This window comes from Chenopodium album, chromosome 18 (genome assembly GCF_948465745.1).
Source record: "Chenopodium album chromosome 18, dcCheAlbu1.1, whole genome shotgun sequence".
NCBI classification, from domain to species: Eukaryota; Viridiplantae; Streptophyta; class Magnoliopsida; order Caryophyllales; family Amaranthaceae; genus Chenopodium; species Chenopodium album.
In genome coordinates this window covers 541,929-566,477 of record NC_137851.1, presented here as the reverse complement: position 1 = coordinate 566,477, position 24,549 = coordinate 541,929, and the positions used below count along the sequence as shown (strand labels likewise).

Genomic DNA, 24,549 nt, shown 5'->3' with positions numbered 1-24,549 from the left:
TCAATCTTTAAAGGGATATGAATCAAGTGGCATGCTGAAAATTGAAAGTGAATGTTTTTTTATATCTTGATATGCTCCAACTAACTGTAATGATACTCCGTATTATTTACTATCTCCTCTAAATGACTCTCATTTAATTCATAAATTTCATTACGGCTTGATTGAGATAATATTACACCATACCAGCAAATTTTAACCTAATTAAAATCCTTAGTTAAACTCGATTGATGAATTAGAATCACTGGACGACCAAAGCTAAGTAGCTGACTCGAATTCTCACCTAGTTAGCTAATCTCAAACCATGATTATTAATGTGATCCGAGAACTAGATCAATCCAACCAAGATTAAATACATAAGAACTTGGAGACCAACTAATTTTGGTAATCGTACATACAAGAATAATACAAGCACATAGAAATCAAAAAAGAAAAAAATAAAAAGATACAATTGAGTCGTCAATTTTTGGTACATAATATAGTCACACACAAAAACTGAGTTTGACAAAGCCCCATTGCTTTCAAATTTTTACAGTAAAGAATAATACTTGGTACGTAGTAGAATTATATTGAAGAAAACACGGTAAGAGAATAATAAAAGGCGTGAGAATTGAATTACATTACATTACATGGTCCCCTACCCTAATTGGAGCGCAGCGTGCCCTTGTGCCAACGGCAATCTTCCACATTCCCACAGTGGTCACGCACGGCCCCTCTTCATCTAAGGTCCCCTCCCTCCCCCTTTTTTTTTTTTTTGTCATCCTCTTGTGTACGTCAATGCTTATTTACGTCCATCGATTTGAAATACGGGGGGCATTTGTTTGATTCTTTTCGCCAAATGCCCCTTTCGCTAAAGGGTATGTTTTACATAAGTGCGTGTGTCACACATGTCGCAGACTGACTCTATATAGCTGTATAAAGGTATGTAATCAATGATAAATAATGTATGTACCGTGTATAAATGTATTTACGTTATTAGATTCTTCATATCAATATTGCCTTTTATATAATTTAATGTCACATGGAGCGAGGTGACTTCTTGTTCTTGTCATATGGCCTTATTAAATTTCTTTGTTTCAATGTACTATGTATTTTTGCAACTTTTTAACTTAGCAAAAGAATTTTTACACAACTTTTTTCATGCATTAGTAAATGTTACAAGTACGTTTTACTAATTTTGTGTAATTAATATTTGTTGCATTTTGTATAAACGTACTAATACATGGTTATTGAATGATATAATATAACACATCACCATATGGTCTCATGACTTGCGAGGATTCTCAAAGTACTTTGACCTTTAATTAATTTTTTTTTTTTGACACCTACCTTTAATTAAAATTAAAGTTGATAAATTAGATAAATTTAGACAAAGTTGGATTACAATGCAAGTTTGATAAGTCCTACGAGTAAGTTATTACAAAACATTCTCCTAAATTACAATTACCTTTGGATGGATTTAATATGATAAAAGATTTTTTTTTTAAATGTGAAAATAGGCCCCAATTTGGAAGTGTGTCTGGTCGTACAAAGTCATGCATCCATCTTGAAGTTTGAAATTTGGCAAGCTAACTAACAAATAATTGAGTGATTAATCAACTGTGGTTGTAGGAAAGGGGAACTTGTAGTATGATAATATTTGATTGATAGTGAGTCAAAGTTCCACATTCATCATCAGATTTGGTAGAATAATACTATTGTACATAATAATTGATTTGTATTATGTTATTACAAGGAGAAAAGGAGTTTAGAAAAATTCACCCAAATTTTAATACTTAATAATCTTCCCCTATAGATAATTCAATGAAAACAATAACCGTTAGTTCTAATATTATTATTATTCTGATCTCATCTATTTTTATAATGTACAAGTTCTTTGTTACGGGAATTATATATTCATGTGTAATGTACGGCATATTATCATATACGTATATGCAAGTCTCATTGAAACCATTAAAATTAAAGTAGTTTATAATGAATCATGCTAAGAGGTAATTTATGTGTGTATACGCGTAATATCAAGGTGAACTAGTTACAACACGACGTTAAGGTGACATGATGTCAACATAATTAACAGTAATATGATTGCAATCAAAACATAAACTTTAATTGAAATAGAAAGTCTCAAAGTCATACTAACATAAGTTTCAATTCAAGGAGCTAGTTGATTTCGTAGAGGACCTTCTAGCCTATTCCTTGTATACAAATTCTGTTTATGAAAGGCACCGTCGATCCAATCAAAAAGTGCCAAGTATATATGAATATATCCAGAATTACATAGGCCCCTCCACGTATGTGGTTGCACCCCATATCAAACAACATAAGAACTTTATTATGTTGTCATCTATTCATAAGCTAAATTTCATCTAAATTCATCATTCAATAATTAAATTAAGCATTATATAGTATCTAATAACTTAAACAAATAATTGGTTAGGTTAAAAGTACATTTAATTTGATTTAAAAAAGGGTTTGGTACGTCAAGATAAACTATAGTATTATATAATTATATTGTATGGGTCCCATTAATACTAGAAATCAAGAACTAGGATTAAAGAAAAGGAAATACTAGAAATGAGGCTTTGATAGAGGAGAAAGTTCACATCATGCATGTTTGTGGACGATAAAAGTCGTATGTGTGAGGCTTTGTCTCCATTTGTGCCTCTTTTTGGGGCAAATCTTAATATGTTAATCCTTTATTAACTAAAAATGGATTAAGTGCTAACATCACACTTAAGCACTAGCAAGTTGAACCTTTAGGTTTAGCTAGATTTTTTTATACTTCCTCCGTTCTTTTTTTATTGCACCATAAGGGATTTCACGCTTGCCAATGCATTATTTTGGCTATTAATATCTTTAATTATACTTTTGTAAAAATTATAGAAAATTGATATTTAAAAAATAGATTTCGAGACGAATGTAACTAGATCCCACATGACTATATTTTTCCTAATAGATAAATCACAAAAGATGATCAAAGAAAATTAAGTGAATAGTGTAAAAGTCCATATGGTACAATAAAAGAAAAACAGAGGAAGTATATTTCTTTTTCAACATGATGATAATGCAAGTTGGAGTTTTTTCTTATCAAACATAGAATACGTGTATTTTTACCAAACATTCATAAAATCAAACGGGTACTTCAAAATAAGTGTAAGAAAGAAATTGTGAAAAAAGACTTTGTAACGCTATCCTCATTCTTTTATGCGAAGTACTCGTATATGTCTAGTTGTCCCGTTTGCTTTTTGTAGGTTCTCCATTAATGCAAAAATTTAATTAATTAGCAATCTTTGGTCACATTCTTTATACCACATGTCTTGCATGCCAATCTTAACTAGCTATAATATATGATCTATTCATCCACATAAATATATTTAAATGTATAATAAAAAATAACATCCAACTAAAAACAAAATAGACTCATATCACTCTTTGTATTCTCTTCAATATTCAACATTATCATATTCTAAAGTATTAATTCTAACAAAAATTTAAACACTTTACTAAAAAAAAAAATTCACTCAAAGTAACATCCTGGGGTAACACCCGAGTCACACACTAGTTATATTACAAACATATGCTACTAATAGGCACACATATATCAATATATATATAATAAATACATTCACCACTTTTGTACAAAAGTTAGTTATAAGAGTTATTATTTGTCATAATCAAAATCGAATTGATCCACCATATTAAAAATGATAAGTCCTTTTGTTTTCTTTGACATGGTATATGATGTTACTTGATGTACCATTGATGCGCTCAAATATGTACTGTGATGATATTAATTAATGATACTTGTATAATTGCATTGGTTGATTAAATTTGTTAAACAAATTGTTATAAAATATGGATCTTTATTATACACTGTTAGTATATCACTTTCATATTCGTAATTTCGTAAAGTTATTTGATTTTCATAGATTGTAATAGCATGTATACTTAAACATCTCACAAAATAACAAAGAGATTACTATTCATCACGTACTACTAATTATTATATTTCGTATTATATATAGTTTGAATGCATGATTAATTAACATAATGTTGAACATTTTCTTGATTTGTCGATTACTTCTTACAAGCAAATTCATTGCTTCTCTACTGTCAGTCAACCACCGACCAAGAATGTTCAAATCATCTTCGCTTTCGCATACTCACTTGTATAATCAAACTTTTCTTCCATTGGCTGGTATTTAATGGCTATGCCACCTTTTTTTTTTCAAGTTTAATCCTTTTGCATACATAAAATGTTAGCTTGATGAATTTTAATTTGAGTAAAGTTTTATGGAGTACATATCTATTACAATACTAGTATTAAATTTTCGGAATTTTTAACATTTTCATGCTTTTTTTTAATGTTAAATAATATTATTTGTATGCATATATATGAATTAAAGGGGCAATCTCGTTCTAAAACTTGTTCATAACCTTAAGTGTAAAACAGATGTAGAAGGGAACTTAAAGTACTCCGTACATAGTAGTTAGAACCGACTCAACATCTTAACATGCTTCTTTGTAATGAAAGTGTGGGAGAATAAAAATGGTTGAAAACATGAGGATGATATGCCCAATATGCTGGATGACTAGAACAAAGAATCAAATAAAAAAAATTCTAAGGAATCTACGACATACATGATACATCCTTAAATAATTGTACAAATCGATTATCCCAAACAAACAAACATCCATTTTCCTTGAAATAGAATCAATCTTGAAAAGGGAGCCATCACTATCAGCCATACTGAGAGAGTGATGATAAATAGATGGATAAATACATTTTCAATTACTATGACTTGTCTTAAAGCTTCGAAGTTGAAACTCGAAAGTAAGAAAAAAAATTCATCCTCCACTTCTTTCCTCTTTTTTAGTAGTTTTTTCATGTTATTCTACCACTTACTTTTGATGCCCTTTATTACTTAAATTCTCTCTTTAAAAGGTTTTGTATTTTTAATTACCTCCAATTATTTTGCTCTTTGGAAAGGGACATGAGGTTGATAATTTGATATATGATTTATTTCCACTAATATAATTAGATAGATGTACACGCAAGATATTTAGGGTGTAATGATAATTCCGATTGATATTTTGATTTTTTAGTGTACTTTTCTAGATTCCCTGGGGAATACATGCACTTAAGAGTAGGGTTTCCAAATTTATAGCCAAAAGAAAAAAAAAATGAAATTGTACTCATACGAATTATCTAAGGCCGATATAATATATTATTTGATATTGAGGTAGCTAGCAAAAAAAAAGTGAGGTATAGATCAAAAGGAGAGTGGCTTCAATTGGTCTGGCTCCAACTAATACATGTTATAAATTTTAAGAGAGTTTTCTTTTTCTTGTGGAATTATTGTGATATTCATAACAAAACAAAAAAATGATGGAAAATTGTGTGTTCGCTTGATTCTAATGGAGCTTGTACGGAGTGCTTGTCATAAAAATTTCAAAAATCATACCCTACATTTTCGTGCAAATCAATAGTCATACATTTTGTAAGTTGGATTACGAACTATTAGTTTTTAGCCTTTTTATCTTAAAATTCAATTCATAACAATAGTACTTATAGCTTTACACTATTTAGTTTTTTGTCATGTTGTTCTTGTTGCTTTTTATTTTTCTTTTATGGGACATTGTAAAAAAACAAATACATTACTTTTAAGTAATGATAAGTCATTTTATGAATAGAATGACTCTTTAAATAGTACTCCGTACTGTATACGACTAATACGAGTAGTTAGGTATCAACAATAATCACATAATATAAATAAAGAGAAAAATACATTGTAGATTACAAATAATTCCTATCACACAAATCATCGCTATATACATGAATTATTTGCTGTCAATTCTGACTTGGAAGGTTGGTTTCCAAAAATTTTGATGGATTGAAGGCAATTTTGGCATTTCTGGACTAGCTTTATAATTTAAGTAGCTAGAATGTAAAGTATAATAAATAGACCAAAATAAAATAACCTTTTCTCATTCATGCTAACGTATACAAGAAGGAAATTGCTTTATTGGTTCGAATGAATGAATTCATTGTTTTTCTTGAGTATTAATCTTCATCACGCGTGACAATTTGTTTGTCCCACTACCTTGACATGATCTATCCTCTTATCCATATATAAGAAGAATGATATTATCGGGTGATCGTTTAGTTGATATAAAAGTGTATGGAACGAAATTACATTAAAGTATTTTACGTTATAGCAAATATAACTAAGAAATTATGTGTTGGTAATCATTTTAATTTATGTCAACTCAGCCAAAAAAAAGCCTTAATTATCAAATTTCTAAAGTTGAAATGGTTTCAAGAATTAAAAAACATTATATGATAGGGTTGGATAGGTTGCTTGGGAACCTAGCTCTACCACTACTTAATGTCATCAAATCTTAATTAGTTAGATAGGTAATAAGATATCGATTAGTGTATTACAAGACTATGATAGTTGTTTGATTACAGGTACACCATGCATGTTTAATTAAGGTCGTTCAGGTTGGCATCGGGCCATCAACGTTGTCTATAGAAGCGGTTATGTTATATTAATTAAGGATAATTATATTATTAAGCGGTTATGTTATAAACATCTTGTAATAAGATCATTTTCGTTTTCATATGAATGACCTAGTTGATAATCCAACCCGGTCTACATACGTATGTTTACCCCTAACCTTGTAATCAAACTTATATATAAAATACATTGGGATCACGCATTTAGGATCTAATTTGCTTCACCAACCCCTACAAAATGTAAAACTCGTATTATAAAACAGTTTGGAACTCAAACGTGATCATAATTCATTGTCAAAATCAAAATCAGATAATAATTTTACTTTTTCCATATGCTTATCAATCAATGCCATTATTTTGTAATTATAATTTGCTTGGACGTTGAGATACATTACATATATAGTCATAATAGTAGAAAATATCGATATTATTAGTAGGCCAAAAATATTTCATGTGGTACCTTCAATATGCAAATGCACCAGTACTTTATAATAAGGTGGACGCAAAATAATAAAGAAGGATTTTTATTTGAGTTTCAATCATCAAGGGAATTTCTATAAGGTGGGCTCCCAAATTTATGCTCCTTCACCTATGATAATTGACTTTACAATTGTTTCTCGCGTAGTTTTTCCGGATTCTTTCATCAACATTTTCTTCTAATTACTTTTAATTTTTCTATAGACGTGATTAATTGGTTTTTTAGGTTCATAAATAGCCATGGGCTCAAATGATTAGACGGGATTTGATTACAGACGTTATATTGGTGATCTTACATGCAAAATTACGGGACATTTTGTTTGATAAAATGTAAAATATTTAATGAAATATAATGATAACTATGTGTTACTTCTTCATAGATAAAGAAAAACAAGTGTAGTCAAAGTAAATTGCAAAATAATTTGTATAAAATTATTCAAATTTTTTTGGTTAGTGATGAACTTATGTACGTATATTATGTTTTTTCTCTTTATATTCGCTTTAAGATAATTTGACACAAGATGCTTACCTAGCTTTAATAGATGGGTTCAATTATTATATGTAAATACTTTCTCTTCTATTTTTGTTCATTTATTAATTATGTGCTTAGATTACCATTTATAATCTTAAAATAATAATGTAAATCAGCCTTTAATTAATCAGTACAGTATGACAAATTTCATTTCTAGAGAGAAGCGGGTAACAATAATACAGAAAAAGCGAAAGATCGGATTAAATGAAGGAATACGATAGATTTGGCATTTACTCAAAGGGATAAATTAACATGACAGCTTTAGATTTTTATAGGAAGGAGTATATATATGAGGTTTATAATTGATGAAAATGAAGCTTTAAATTTGTTCGAATGGGTGGGCATTAATATCCATAAACCCAATTGCCCACCTTATGTTCCTTACTTTGCCACCTTGTTTTCTCTTAGGTTGCTTTCCAAAATTTGGACCACTTTACCACTTCTAAATTTAAACCCTTTTTATTCATGGACCACTTTACCACTTTCTCTCTCCTCTTTTACAAGAACCTGAAATCTCAACAGTTTCAATAAGAGCTTCCTGCTCACACACACACATAGACAGTCCAGCTCATAAATCATTGATACCCCATGAGATCATTATGGCCAATACCAAACCAATCCTACCTTTTATTATTCCTCTTTATCTAATTTAATGTTGCACATTTTTATCATTATTATAATATGGTGTAGCGAGCCAGAGTGAATTCGTGCTAATATGTTAGTTCGGGTTTATTATAGAAGAAAAATCAATAATGGAGATAACGTGTAATACTGATCAAGTTAAGTCTGTCCGGATAGGTTGTCAAGTCTACTAAAGATATGAACGGTGTGATTAATTCAAGACTTGGGCTTATCACTAAAGTGGGTCATCGTTGGATAAGTGTTGTACACTCGTTTCATCTAACAAGCAATAGAATTTTAGGGTGGGAAAAAAAACAGAAATTTTAAATGCATAGGTATATATCAATGTCAAATTCAATCCTTAATACTTGGAAGAATATGGTCTAAGTTATGACTATTAAAGTGAAAGGATAGAACCTTAACCCCACATAAGAAAATCCTTGTATTGTAGGTTAATTGACAAGATAAGCTAAGTTGAAAACATGATGAAAGATAAAATAAAAGAAAAAGGAGAAAGAGATAATGAGCTTTATATGAAATTAGCTAACATGATAATATGTTTCATTTTGCCATTTTATGTGATGTCACACTCTTTTTGTTAATGGACTATGAATTAAAGAGTAGGTAAAACATAAAAATTAAAGTTAAAAACCATAGTCTATAAATTTATATTCCTATTTTATTTTCTTAACTTCCTGTTGGTTGATGTTGATGACTCTTTGTATGGCATGGGAGAATATTTGATATTTCATTGTTTATTGATTTGATGTAACAAAAATTCAAATCGGGCCTTACCATTGGGCAAATTACAACTACTTGTTGTCCTATTAGCCCAATAAGGGACCCAATACATGAATTTGGGCTTTTTCTTTTTTTTTTTTTTTTTTTGATTATTTAAGACTTTATGTTGGATGCTTTCAAAAAGGAAAAAAAAAAAATTATTTTGAATTTATCTAAACTATATAATAATCAACAGGCCATTGCGTCAATAATCCAACAGTTAGGACTTAGGATAATTGCCTTCAAGCAATAGACCCGGGTTCGACTCCCAGCTGACGTATTTTAATATTTGTTGTCTTTTTAATTTTTGGATTCATCATGAAGCTTTAACTAACTGAGAATGACATTAGAGAAGCTTTCATACGATTTTTTGCATTTTCTCTAAGTTTAAATGGTCACTTAATATTAAAGAGATAAGACATTCTAATAAGTGTTTAATACGGAGTATATAAGTTATGGGTATTATTATCCTTTAGTCCTTTACGACATTCTAATAAATTTAATATTAGTACTCCCTTTATCTCTTTATGTTTGCACCATATGACTCATGATGCAAATAAAGGGGGACAAAGGAAATATACTACATATGTTAAGTTTTTGTGACAACTGTGTTTTTCTTTTAGTATTGTTATTTTTGTGTGCACAAATTATAAACACTACATTTTCTTTAAAAAAAAATATGGCTCAAACTATAAAATTGAGCACCTGTTTTGAATAGTCGGAAAATCATGCACATATTGCATGATTAATTGTGTATCATGATTAATTATCATCTTCAAGTAACAAGTACCTGAATTTTGATTATTATTTCAAATATTGTTGCAGTCTAACAATGAAACATTTCAATTAAAAAAATGCTCGATCAATTTTTCCAAAAATTTGGAAGATGAGATGATTATCAGACTTGCCCAGAGAATTCTAAAAGGAACTACCCCAAAAAAAAAAAAAACCCCAGAATTCGAATCATAATAATACATGTATACAACCTAACAGGCTTTCACACCTAGCTGTATGCCCATATGCTGATCACCAAAAGTTCCAACTCAACAACCCCTAGAGCAGCAAAATTATGCAACAACGGGTACAAACTCAAATGATGTCTGCAACAGGACCCAAGAGCCGGATTTGTATTCAAGCCCAATGTATAAAGTAACCTGCTAATCTCTGCCTAATTAATGGCAATCAATTTCAGCAAACCACCAATCACGCCGCCCCACAAACATTGATGTGAACAGGAGGTCCTCGACAGAAAATTGGTTCGGTGGGTGAATCACTACTTGCACGTGCCCTAAGGATCTCGTTAGCATCATTGATCACTGAGGCAGCAACTAAGGTGTATTCACCAGGTACGAGGAAATACAATGAGAATTGGTGCTTAATTTCCTGAAGCGGAGGTACTTCCAAAGTAATTCCAGAGAGAACACCTAAACAAAAGCAGCAATACGATAAGAATCAGTAATCGGCCTAACAGGCTAACTGGCACAAACTCACCCCTTGTGTTTAGCATTTCATTTAGTACGAAATGCATGTTAACAAACTTACACTAGACCATATACAAGGAGCTTCTATCTTTAAGTAGACAATTAACAGTGGTCATTTTTCAGCAAACAACACATCTGGTTCAATGTAAAGTTGAAATACTAGCATAATTAATTTCCGTAACAGTTAATGACAAATTCACCAAATAAGATTGTACGTACTAGTACTTCTTTGCTCTCCAAAATCATCACCATAAAAAGAAAAATATACGAGAAGAAATGCCCCAAAGTTCTACTTACCAGCCCACAATACAGTAGCGTTGGGACCCTCAAGACAGTTCTCTCCAGCTACGTCTCTGCATGTAATGCTGAGATTCATCTTGATCAATTCCTTGGTATTATTACGAACCAGAACGTCCATAGGAGTCATGTCATGTGCTAACACTGAGCTCTCTGTTGCAGAACTCTGTAGATCATCTCCTAAACCACCCCGAGCAAGCCGAAAGGCAAAAGTCAAGGGATCAGGGAGCAGCACATCCATAACAGATGATTGAAGGGCCGCTCGCATTGCATCCTTGATATTCAGTTCTCCAGTGTTGTTCCTTCCAGATTCCCATCGGACTTTAATCCTTGATATCAAGTTCTTTATACAAGCATTTAGCTCGGCTTTAGCACTCTTCTCTGAATAGCTTGAATTTCTACCACTAGAAGTTCTATCAACCAAACGCTCCTTTATAAAAAAGGAAGCATCAAGAACTGGTAACTTAAAATGTTCCAGTGGTATCAGCACTCTAGCAGAGGAATCCCTATCAATGGTGGTTTTTGGATAGCCAAACTCAGCAGGTTCTTGGTCAGTAGAACTATCCTCGTTACTAGAATTTTCGAGCAGAACAGAAACGCTAATATCAAATACAACATCAGTAGGATTAGACAGCTCAAGTTCAAGGAAACGCAGTCCCCAAGTACCCCTATATGGATCCTTTTTCACCAATCTTTCAATTCTGTTAGAGCCTGAAGATAGCTCAGTATCATTTTCTGCTATAGATGGTTTAGGAAGGTTTTTGCCAACATGAGCAGGAATCTCCATTGACAACATACGAGCCTTCACAAAACATAATCCCTGTGAAACACAGACATTCAATGGCACAACTAAGCGTCTTCCAGGAGGTACAACGGTATTGTCTGCTGCAGACTCCATGTCACATCCCGAGGGCCCTGGCAAAGAGATCCATTTGTAAAATAGAATAATAAATCTATTAGATCTTTTCAACATTAACACGAAAGGAAGAAAGAAGGGGAGTGGGAGGGGGGGTTAATAAGAGCTTGTGGCTGGTGTTCCGATTTTTTTTCAAATATTTGGAAAAAACTAAGATGGATAATTTAAAGGAGATTCATGACGAGGCATGTGAATGTGCAGCAATTAAGTCATAACCATACAATGCAGACGTGAGCAGAACCATGAACACCAAGGCAACCACTCAAGTACCACACAGAAATAGTAAAGCAATAGGAAGCATGCAGAGCAGAATTTTGTCTCCACTAAAAAAAAAAAAAAAAAAAACCCTACAAGCTAAAGCAACAATCTTCATGCACCATAAGTCATTCATGAAGGTTTGCATTCGCTAAAATAATTTATAAAAAGGGGGAGAGGGGTTTGCTGGAGCTAAACAGAAGTTGTTCATTAGAAAATCAACAAACTTGGTTAATAGGGAAAGCAAGTTCAATCATTGATCAAGCCACACTGAAAAATGTGTAAGTTGTTTATAACAAAAATTCAATATTATGCTGAGACCTAATCAAACACCCAATATGTTTATTAAACATTATCAAGTAACTTATGTAGAAAAGAGAAAATAGGAGAGAGGGAAATGAAAAAAATATATATATCGATCATGAATGTGAAGAATTTTTTTTATTCTGGATGAAAAGGGAGAACAAAATGTGAAAATGATGCAGAGGAGATCAAAAGGAGAGAAAGGGAAGAATAACTCCTTTATATTTTCTTATTTTTGTGTACAGCGATAGTTGGCCTATGAATTCATAGCTATTTCTCTAGAATTACATGAGGACATATCTATATACCTATACAGCTATACTAAAGCAGAGTTTTTTCGGAGGGAATTTTCTCTCCTAAACTTTATTCTTTTTTTTTTAGATGTTTACAGAATTATTAATTTGCATAGGAACTTTATGATTTAATTATTTATGTTATGCACATTTTTCTAGGCACTTCTATATTTGAATTTCAATTGCCATTAATTTTAAAAACCGAGCATGGCTCAGGAGTTATCTAGTTTAGATTATACTGGAAGAGTAGTGCCAAGTGGTAACTAGACTTGTGTTTAGAATAGAAATGCTGACAAAAATCATGCCAATCTGCAATCTCAATGTCTCATGACTAAATACATACCTGCATAATGAATCATCAACATCGGGCTGGTCCCATCTTTTGACTGTCGTCCCAAACCCCCAGACCTCCCTGCAGCAGTATCAAAGTCCACAGTGGTATGTTGCCAGGCTCTGATCGTCACTGGTAAAGTGATCTCTGCACCTGGTTTAAGTGGAAGGGCAGATTTCAAATTTTCATATGCAATTGAAACAACAGCATCTTGGTATTTCCCAGACAATGATATATGTGCTTGCTCAACTGGAACTGTTCCTGCATTGGCCAGGCTTATACACACATCACGAATTTCACCTTCATATAGAATGACAGCGCCATCACCACCTACAACATGCGAGACAAGCAATGGCAGAGGTGAAACCACGGAAACATTTGGGACTGATACATTTCTCAAAGTTGGGGAGCCACTGCTGCGGAAAGGATCAGACAAAACAAGCCCTTGTGCTGCACCAAGCAGCAGGTTATCAACGTCTCTAAAAAGATGTTCAGTGATAACTCCAAAGCAGTGAACAATGCATCCTGGAACTGTTATGGGTCCCACAGATGTAGGAATTCCAGATAATGCAATAACTTTTGATGAATTAGAGGAAAGAGTCACACTGATGGGGAAAGCATCAAAGTTTCCAGTAGGAACTGAGAGATAAATACTATCGACAACCAAATCAAAACCGCATGGGTTGGCCAATTCAACAAGCACCTGAACTGGTTCACCAACAACCCAAATCAGCTCTTGCTTACTGTTAATATTAGTGTCCCCTTTGCTAAATGGAGTGTAAATAAAAGGTCCTGAAGGAGCAGCACCCGCCCACCAATCTTCTCTTCCAGAAGTGCGCTTCACAATATCCATCTGAGATGGACTGATTGGAAAAGAATGTAATCTGCATCCAAACAAACACATCACATAAACCAAACTTATACCTGATATATATAGATAGGTAGCAAAAGTGCAAGCTGTCACTGCAAGGTTTAAATTTTAAGATGATCTAGTGCATTCAAAATAGCTTTTAGATTACTATCATTACATTGATTGATCCCATCAACTTTACACCGGATGTGGGAGTAATAGTTCTTCACCAACCTCCACCTTAAAGGTAGACAGCAGATTGAGAGCATCAAGATAAATGAGAACAAATCATCAACACGTCCAACTTAAGCTAAAACATGTAGCCTATTCCTACGTAAGATGCTAGATATGTGTAATAAAGGTTCTGCAACTGAAACATAGGGGCAGGCGATGTAAAAGTAAATGAACAATTTGTGGCAATTAGCATAGAGATAAACATATAGAAAGCATACAATGTAACAATAGCACAAAAAAGCTACAGAGTAACTTAAGTTGGCTTAACATTTAACAGTCCTCCAACAGCTAAAACATGAAGCAAATAAAGAATACTGAAAAAATAATCATAAAATTTTTTAAAAACATGATGGGTTTCTGAGATTGCCATGGTTGTAGTTACTATTTTTATAAAAGCAACTCAATATTTTACAAAAGAACAAGAAACTACATGAGATCACACAGATTGATTCAGAAAACATATACTATTATACAATGAATATTGCTGTAACATATACTATTTCATAATATTGCTGTAACATCCATATTGGTGTCAAGGTTTATTTTCTTATTTTTAGAGTATGGCACGATACTGAAATCACTTTGCAGATTAAGAACACATTTGGCACCACTTCTGCAGGCTGGGCTAACTATCAAGTTTCACAGGAATCTGAAGATGCCAATTCTGCCATGCATAAACAAAATGAAAAAGACAATTATGGCCAGAATTTACCGAATGAAAGGCAAAGCAGGGTCAGCAGAGCGAGTCCCTGAAGGAAGCCTAGCTGCTGAGTTCGTTAAAGCAGTTGCAAGACCATCTTGACCAGCTGGTGTAATAAGAGGATAGTAACTTCTCAACAGTCGCGCAGCCGCACTCCATGCAGCAAGAGGATCACCAGCTCGCACAGCAGATTGAAGAATTTCTCTAAGCACAACCATCTGTAGAGTGCTCCACTGGGACTCGAATAGTGAAACTATAGAATTGAGATTCATCTTTCCACCATCCACAGGACTTGATCCATTTTCCTATCATCAACAAAAGGTAGACAGTTGAAAGAAAGTGAAGGACAATTTTAACAGCTCAAGTCTTACAGAAAAAGAGAGGGGGGGGGGGGGTGGGGAAGGAAAAGAGAGAGAGAGAGAGAGAGAGAGAGAGAGAGAGAGAGAGAGAGAGAGAGTTACAAGGCAGCAAACAAAAAAGTTATTTTCCTTAACAAAGTCGCAAGAACAATACTAAACAAAGTTTTGCAGCTTCTAGCCTAAAGGTAAACTACATGGGCATTTAATAGAGACTCGTTGAATATACAAGATGCAATATGTACGGGATATAATTTAGGAAGGGCTGAAGGGCTCCTCTGATGTCGTAATGAAACAAATTTGCCATCTAATTTATTGTAAGACTATAAAGTTATTCACCTTTACAGGATATTACAAGAATATCACTAAAATACAGAGTGCTGCTCCCAGCTCAATCAATTTGAATGAGAATTAGAGGTTTAAGTCCAATAGGCACATTAAAACAGAGATAATAGGTATACAATATGAGATTTTAAACAATATCAGAAATGTTATATTATTAGAAAAAAAAAAATTTGAGCTTTAGATTCCACAAAGAACAAACTGAAACAAAAGTCCTCACTAAGCACAGTAATAAGGCTACGTAGAAATGTCACTAAGCATGGTAAATTGCCTATTTGATCAAGGGTCTATAGAGTATAGATCCCCTTTGCGACTGATAAGGCTACATAATTCTAAATTAACCCCCCCCCCCCATCCCCCCAAACATATCTTAGCGATGAGTCTCACTAAAGGCATAAACAATGCTACAATATGCAAAGAATTCAATAGGTATGAGCAGTAATTGCACCTTATCGCATTGTAAGCTCATTTGACATTGTTCTCTAGGAACAATGGGTGCAGGAAACTAGGAATTCATTCAAACAGGAGAGAAATAAATATCACATAATTGGCAACATTTCCAAATGGGTAGAAGACAGAAATTGCCACATTTTCATAATGTAAAAAAATCTCCGAGAAAATACAGCCATTCAAAGAAAATTTCTTCTCCTCCATGCATACAGATTGTTCGAGTTACATGAGATGATTTTCATTAAAAAAAATTCTGTCATGGGATGACACAGGACTCAATCAGATTATCAGACTAAAATATTGCATTCAAGCTAAAAGCAATCAGCCAATACCCTAAGAAGAACTGGAAAATAAGCAGCAGCTGAAGTCAGCTTATTCCCTCATTAACTCTTCCAACATATATGAAGCCATGCTTACCTGCACTCCATAATTGTCTTCTTGTACTCCTTACCATGAATGCACAAATACAGTACATTCTCTCACATTTGAGAGCAAGAAGACAACTTGGAAGTGTTGATCAACATTCTGATCATACAGAGGAAGGTGCTAATAACATATATTATTCTTCGTTTTCAAAACAACAGCTTCAATACAAGATACTAGTTTAAGAACAAGCTTTGCAAAGATCAAACTTTAATATAAGCCATTAATTACTCACAGGAAGCAAATCTCTGGCCCTAGATGCTTTGCTTTCAACACGATAAGCTTTTGTTGATATAGCCAACACTTGCAAGGCACTTATAGCGGCAAATCTATTATCCTGTTGCAGATACAGCTGTGCTACCAGCCTTGAGAAGAAGGCGGCTTTTCTCTCATACCCAAGCCTTGCATAAAGTCGAGCTATCTCAACATATAGTACTAATCGATCAGTGGCATCAATCAATGATTTTGCGCCATCTGCTGCATTTGTCAGTAGTTCTACTACATCTTTAGATTGTTCCCTTCTGACAAAATGAAATAATTTGCAAGGACCAAGATTAAAAAATCGTGAGGGAAGGAGCAGAATACAACTTCCAATCTTAGACTGTAAAATTCAAACCATCACCAGGTAAGGAAAAGCAAGTATAAAAAGATCTACCAGTTGTGTAGAATAGAAAATATAAAGACCAACAGCTTCAACCATTTCAGGTACAGCCCTTAATGGCTCAAAATATATTACGGAGTGGAACTTAATTTCTATACTACCAGCATTACAAGGCCAAGATGTAGTGGGTAACCATCCATCGCAACTATACTAAAAACATATAATGATACATACTCTATAACAACAGAATCAATATTTAGAGCAGAGTAATTGAAATTAACTTTAAGATATAAACAATTGTATCTGTCTAAACTGAAGGTAGCATTCCAACTACTGAGATAAAGTTTGTTTAACATAGTCATCAAAAGGAATAAACAACATCACTTCTAGATTCCATTATGCAACAACATAAATAACAGAGAATATTTACTCACTAATCTGATTTTTCAACCTCAGACCATTTGGAATTTTCACAAACAAATTATATCAAGAAGGTAAGCAAGATGATTAGGAAAAAATATGCCATAAAGGAATCACCTGCAAAGGAATCGGGCCAGCCTCAAAGTAGCCTCAAGTTCAAAGCTCACAGGTGAAACTCTGCAAGAGAGTAACAAGACTGTATGGTCAGGCTAACACATCAAAGGGGTTTTTTAATTTTCAAAGATTATATCATTATACATCAAAAGCTGAAATGTGCAAGAATAGAGTGCAAACAATTTCTTTGCAACTATGAACTCTAATAAATATTATGAACCCTGTGGGGATTTTGCCATCAATCCATTCTTGTGAGCTCAAATTCCATTGGAATGAACATTCCATCTATTCTCCTTATAACCAAAACCATTAAAAAAATTAAAAAAAAGAAAGTCGAATTATCAACTTTCCCCAACCTCAGTCTTAGACTCTTAGCTTTATAAAAAGTGCCAGAGAGAGAGAGAGAGAGGGGGGGGGGGGGGGGGGCACTGAACTTCAGGCCTAATTGCTTCTTTGAAAAACAGGGTGTAGCAACTTACAAGGCTACAATAGGTGCAGGGATGTGCACGCCTTCCAAAAACCCTTTGTGCTTTGCGACACAGCCTTTGTAAACTAAGCCCTTTGCTTAAGAAAGTTAATACTTTGTTCCATAACATGCTAGCATATGTTCTCTTCATCTAGAATAAATTGTTTGGAGGTCTGGTTTTCTATGTTTTGGATTTTAATGGTTTGGTATGATCATGTCTTGTTCGACAGAAGTTTGACCATATTTTTACGCTAATATATAAGGAAATGCATCATCAAGTAAGATCTTGTTAGATTCATTTCAATGTATATAGTCTAAACATTCAAATATTTTTGGTCTTATCTAATCTAGTATGTTGATTAGATCATAGAATAAGTAATAAGTTTGGATCATATTCAATCAGAAAAAAGACATTCATATTAGATCATAGATCACAAAAAGACCAATTTTGATCATACCAAATAAGCAACATTCAAGTGAACTGAGGCTATGTTCTCTTCACCTTAAATAAAGGTATGAATTCTGTCAGCTGAAATATACGTTCAAGTCTGATTAGATCTCCAGTTTTGACTAGATTTTGATTAATTAAAATGATATTTGTCCAAAACTCCCAATAGCCTCCCATGTTCACATCCAAAATCTATTCCAAAGTGGACAAATTTATAAATGACTTAAAGATAAAGATAGGATCATTCGCTAGAAATAAACCAAAGTGAGGATCAAAAAACTGCCCTCATCGGTCCACATATTACATAAAACGCACTTTTTAGTACCTGCGCTCACATCAAAAATCTTTAGAAAATCTCTGTCAATGAACTTTAATATAAATTTAATTGTTGTTTCCCCAAAAGTATCAACATCCCTTTCCCTTTTTTCCAAGTTCAACCCATTTTAATTGCTTCTTTGCTAGGGGAAAATATAGGAGCAATTGGAGAAATGGCTATAAATAATAAACATAATTTCACACACATATTTGATTTTTACCAGCAAAAACAATGACAAGGTGATGCTCTGTATGCAAACTAAGTGTTAAGGGTGATTTCATATAATATGATTGATTTCTACCAAAAATGATGAGCATCTGATTAGAAGCCCACTTCACAGTGATTAATTCTCCCTCTCAAAAAAAAAAAAAAAAAAAAAAAAAAGTTCCAACTATTCTTGTAGATAACAATCATAACATAAAGACAAAGCAAGTATAGAGTAGATTGTACCTCTGTGAATTGTCCTGTATAAATGACTTCCTATAGTGTACAATGACACTATTATACCGGTACTTCACCTCGTCCTCCAAAACTGGATCCCTCTGGCCTATACGATCCATCTATTCACACACACACACAAACAAACAAACAAAAAAAGTGAACAATCAAAAGCTGGATCACAGAAAAAATAAGACGGCCAACAGTAAGTAAAGATTATACCAGCTTAGATTTATACAAACTAAATGATAACCCTTGTCGCAGACGTCACCAATATATGAAGGGCTATAATCCCTTTCTTCAAACAGAAAGGGAAGAGACTACGCACAGAAATTAACTAGGAGAAAAAAAAAATACTCCCTAGAGCGAAATGAAGATTCACAATACAAACTACAGACTGATAAAGTGATAATACATCTACTTGATGAAAAACATACAATTTAAGTGATTTCAAGTCAGTTCCATTCTCATTAGAACAGACTATGGAGTTAGTAATCACTTGCATTCCACGGAAGCCTGATTGTAATAAAGTTCTCTACTATATAAGGGATAAAAGACACATATCTTGAAACATACTTTTGCTAAACAGATATACTCAGAATAGACTAAAAATAATGCCGCGCATAATATAATATAATTGACATATAATGAGACAGCTAGTGGGCCCAAAGATTACCATTAATGCACAAACACTGCCCTCAAGCGCCCCAGCATACCAGAAAAAGTCCCCTGTCAATCTGGCAAGTTCTAAAGCAGTATTGTAGTGGGCATTGGCATCAACAGGTGAACCGGCTAAAAGACAGTAATCTCCTATGGTTTTCTGTGCACGGCCAAGTCTCCGCTTTTTTGCCTTGATCACCTGCTTCCAACACACAAGTCAGATACAATCACTGGGAAGGGGCAACCAGGCTACAGAGCAAGAAAATTTAAAATCTAAATCCATGTAAACACCTAAACCATAAACCTCCTCTGAGCTGAGACTGGCTTGTGAATCCAGAGGTGTCTTGACAATTGTCCCAGCAGATTCTGCTTTGAGGACCCATTTCTCGAATTCCATCAACAATGAAGCAGCGATATCCTGCATCATTGTGTGCATATGCATCTCCAGAGTCTGTCTATCGGCAGGAGGAAACAAGTTCAAATTGTCCTGTCTTCTATTGCCATCTTTAAGCTGCAAGAGAAGATATAGGCCCCATTAAACCAAGCATCTACAAGTAAAGAGGATGAAAAGAAAGGATCAAGGAAGCAGGACACATGGAATTTGATAGGACAACTGGACAGCTAGTTCCACACTTTAAATTTGTAGCAAGACCAGTTGATAATTGTGTGGCCCCTCATAGCTTTTGTCTCCATAAAAGATACTCAGAAAATTCCACTGTAACACAGTAACACCTTTAAAATGTACAGAGCTACTAAATGTATTTATGCCCCCGAATCAAAGATTCAAATCTGGTACTTTTTGGAGTTCAGGGAAACACTGAGTCACTTGTATAACAAATACAACTTCAAGGCACAAGCAGACTCTACACTACAATGTCCATGTAATCCAGAAAACTTAAATATTGAACAATCAAATGCAGGTGAATCAAACATAAGTACATGGCAAATAAAACTGAACCTATGAAAATGATAACATTCTGGATTCCACCTCTACATGAACATATATAAAAACCAAAATTCAATCTTATGAGAAATTCAAGATCACTGTTATCGAAATGCAAGGCTCAAACTCTGTCCTCCGTAACATAATATACAAACAACCAAATGTTGTCCATTTCCACAAAATCAAAAGAGACCACAGTAGACAATATTACAACTATTTTAGACAATGTTTCAGCTTATAATCATTGAATCAATATCCCTATTCCTATTAAAGATTAACTAATAGTAGGTAAATCAACTGCCTTTAGAGTTTAGAATCAAGGTCTAACAAGAATTGCCTCTTTGCTTTGACAAAATTGCTTAAAGAGACCAACGCAATCCCTCATGTGTAACTAACTAACAATGAAACCCCCACCATGGCACCATCCTATTACCCTAGGCTAAAGCCCCTTCACACGCATCTTGATGGTGGTATAGTTAAATTTTGAGCCAAGTGAGTGATGAAAATATTAGATATTCATATTCAAAGTCAAACTCCCTGCATCTCAAAATGGCTGCCATTCTGACCAAAATTATTTGCCTCCCACTATCCTTGTCACAGTACAATTTCACTGGTTACTCAAAATCCTCTATGTAATATTCATGTAAATTTTAAAATTCCAATGTAATAATCAACAAATTTTTATATGTATGTGTAAACCTCAATATGACTTAATTTGGGATGGAGTAAAAGAACAATTAAGACTAACAGCCTTGCATTCATCTATTATGAGTCATTGTGCCCCAAGTTAATCTTATCAAACATCATCACAATTCTATCAGCAACCTAAGAATCATATTTTAAAACATCAGCAATCAGGATAGGCCAATGCCACTCCATTGAATTATCCTGGATATGCCAAATTGCCAATATTTTGTTGTGGCAAAGGGCACATTTCCACCTCTCACCTCAAACCCCCCCCCCCCCAGTTCATCTTTAACATTTCCTACAGTATTGTAGACTAAAAAAAAAACAATAGGAATGCGTGGATCAATAATTCTCACACATATCAAACCCTGCCTTGTACACAAGATCATGGATAAACTTGCAAGAGATTTGGAACACTGAATAACAAATAATAGTCCAAGTCCATTTGTAATACTGATAATCAATACTAAAAGCACAAGGATTCTTGAAACAGACCGAGCAACGTTACAGACTTGCAGCACAATAACTCATAGTCTCAGCCCTGTTAAGAGTACTATGGCTTAGAATTGCTTAAAACACAAAATCCTGGTTTACGGAAAAAGAAGTCCAATTTGAACCCAATTCATACCTATGATCCAGCTTAACAAACTGCACATAATCTAGAAAGCAGATATATTGATCAAATAACACATAAACCCAGGTGAACATATAAGGCAACTATATGAAATGATGCATTTCATTAAACATAAGATCTGCCAACATGAACACAAAATCTAACTTACCATAAAATCAACAACTAAATGGGAAATTACATTAACAATAATAGTAATATTACCTGGTCCTATCCATAATAGGACATTCCATTAAAAATGTTCATATCCAAGTCCAAAGTAACCATAAAATCAACAATTTCCCAAATGCAGTTATCACATAATAATTACAGGCATACCACATTATCAACTCCTCATCCCACAACAATATGACATTTCTATCCAAATCACCCACAAAATACTCGAGACCTCGGATCAAATCCCGTTTACATCACTACCTTTGCAGGACTCTACATGATAATTACATAAGAATCACATTGAAAGTAAAATAGATCAAATACCTGCTCATCACTTGGGCAAAACCCAAAGCACTTCTGAGACAAAGAAGAGTTATACCCCTTACAAACAATGTTAAACTGATCATTGACAGAATCAAGATCAGGGGAAGAAGGGCAATGAAAGATCCCAATTACAGAAAGAATTTTACGATTGGATTGAAAATCTTCCCAAGGGCTAGGAGGTGACCCACCAAGAATGAACTTAAAACGAAGACACCCAGAATCCCAAGGTTGATGGGTAAAGGGGGATTTCTGGTGTTCAGTGTAGAATGAACTGATTGATGAAAGATCGATTTTTGAGTGAAGGGTTAACAGAGAAGCGTATTCTCTGAAAAGGGATGGTGAGATTTGGCCGATTGGAAGCACTGCTATTCGGATCGTGCACATTGATTCAATGCTTACATCTGGTTCCATTTTTGGGGGAGTGTGAAGGTGGAAGATTGAGATTGTAGGAGAGAGGATTTTAAGTGTTTGAAGGTGGATCGGAGATGGTTTTGTGTTTTTGGTATGTTTTCTGCAAAATGAATGATGTCGAATTGTTGGGAAGGAAGGGCTTCAGGGAATAGTAAAATGCAATACTCGTAATAAAAAAGGATCTTGCTGAAAAACGTCTCCAGACGTAGATAAGTAATTAATATACGGAAAATGAAGTTTTATTTTAAATAGTATTAGTTCGAAATGTATGACAAAATTATATGTCGATCAGTATAAATTGCTAATTTGATTATAATATTTTCACATTTAGTTTTCTTATTATCTAACGTCTCGCAACGTTCGTCAGCTTTTACCTAATAAAAATACACAATTGGTGACAGTAACACCCGATTTAACGAGTAAAATTAGAGGTGTCAATTCCGTCAAGCAATAAGATAAGCAATTTGTTAAAGTTATTAAGAAGAATTGTGTTCATAAGTTAACATATATAATGATTAAGAAAACATGTTCCACATGTTAATAGTATAATCATAAGATAACAAAATAAGAATTTTTAAAAAATACAAAGTAACAAATAAAAAGGAAAAAAAATTGAAATGTAAGGTAATATAAGGATGAAAAGTACTCCATATAAGTAAAGATGAAGGAAGACAAAGGGGTTTTAAAAAATCAATTTATAAGAGTAAACTAAAAGCACACATTTATAATGGTAGCCGGTGAAATACAAAGTCAACCCAAATAACATTATTAATATTTTTTTTATAACACTGTATTAAAGTACTTGCTCACAAACCCCGATTAAAAATGAAAAAAATAAAATTGACAATTAGCATTTACTAACATACATATTGATTAAGTTTTCAAAGTTTGACCCAAAAATTGGCAACGAGGCAAAAATAAAGGGAGTTGATTCAACTCGACCCAGACATTCAGAATTTCACAACTTTGTCTTATTCTCCCCCTGTCCCTTTATTTTTACCCCATTTGACTTTGTGCACCCTCTAATACACTTGTTAAAACGTTTATATCTCTATTTTCATACGCGTAAAAATTATAAAAAGTTGATATTAATTAAATTTACAATAAGACTAACCAAACAAGATCCAATTGACTATATTTTCTTTTGTAGAGCAACACGAATTTACGGTCACATTTTTCAAAATTTGACCCATATTTTAGCAATGGTGCAAAAATATGGGAATGGAGAGAGTAATATGTTAGTGTTAGGGTCTGTTCTCATTGACTGAACTCATCTGAACTGAACTGAACTTATTAATTAGTGATTTTTAACTACGGATTAGTGATCTTTGATTATTTATTATTATACATATGTGTATATACAAATATACATATTAAAATATTCAAGAAAAATATACTATATAATTAAAATATTTTCTTTTCGAAGAGGACGAAGAACTAACCGATTATGAAAATGTGTATCAAAAAAATATAACCATTTGAACAATGAATTGTATCAATATTGTTATTATTACTCCCTCCGTGTTTTTTTAAGTGACACACTTTGACCGACACGTAGTTTTAGGAGATTTTATTGACTTTAATAAAATAAGATGTTAGTGGGGTAGGTTGGAGGAGTGAGAAATGATAAAGTAAAAGAATGTGAGAGGAAGTGGGGACCATGAAAGGAGTGAGAAATGATAAAGTAAGAGATAGTGGGGTGAAGATATATTATTAAAATGTAAGGAATTTCTAAAAGAGGAAGTGTGTCACTTAAAAAAAACGGCCGTTTAAGGA

The 24,549-nt window shown here is 33.4% G+C and overlaps 1 protein-coding gene across 1 annotated transcript; it reads right to left on the bottom strand.

Moving 5' to 3' along the window:
- Window positions 1–9,668: 9,668 nt before the first annotated feature.
- Window positions 9,669–22,925, bottom strand: LOC145591085 (trafficking protein particle complex II-specific subunit 120 homolog). The gene is made up of 10 exons (XM_081647473.1): window positions 22,363–22,925; window positions 19,926–20,132; window positions 19,638–19,820; window positions 18,974–19,083; window positions 17,297–17,356; window positions 16,394–16,679; window positions 14,600–14,892; window positions 12,816–13,687; window positions 10,706–11,620; window positions 9,669–10,351 (listed from the first exon to the last, which is right to left on the bottom strand). The coding sequence occupies exons 1-10, from the start codon at window positions 22,771–22,773 to the stop codon at window positions 10,131–10,133; spliced, it is 3,558 nt and encodes a 1,185-aa protein (XP_081503599.1). The 5' UTR covers window positions 22,774–22,925; the 3' UTR covers window positions 9,669–10,130.
- Between the last annotated feature and the right edge of the window lie 1,624 nt (window positions 22,926–24,549).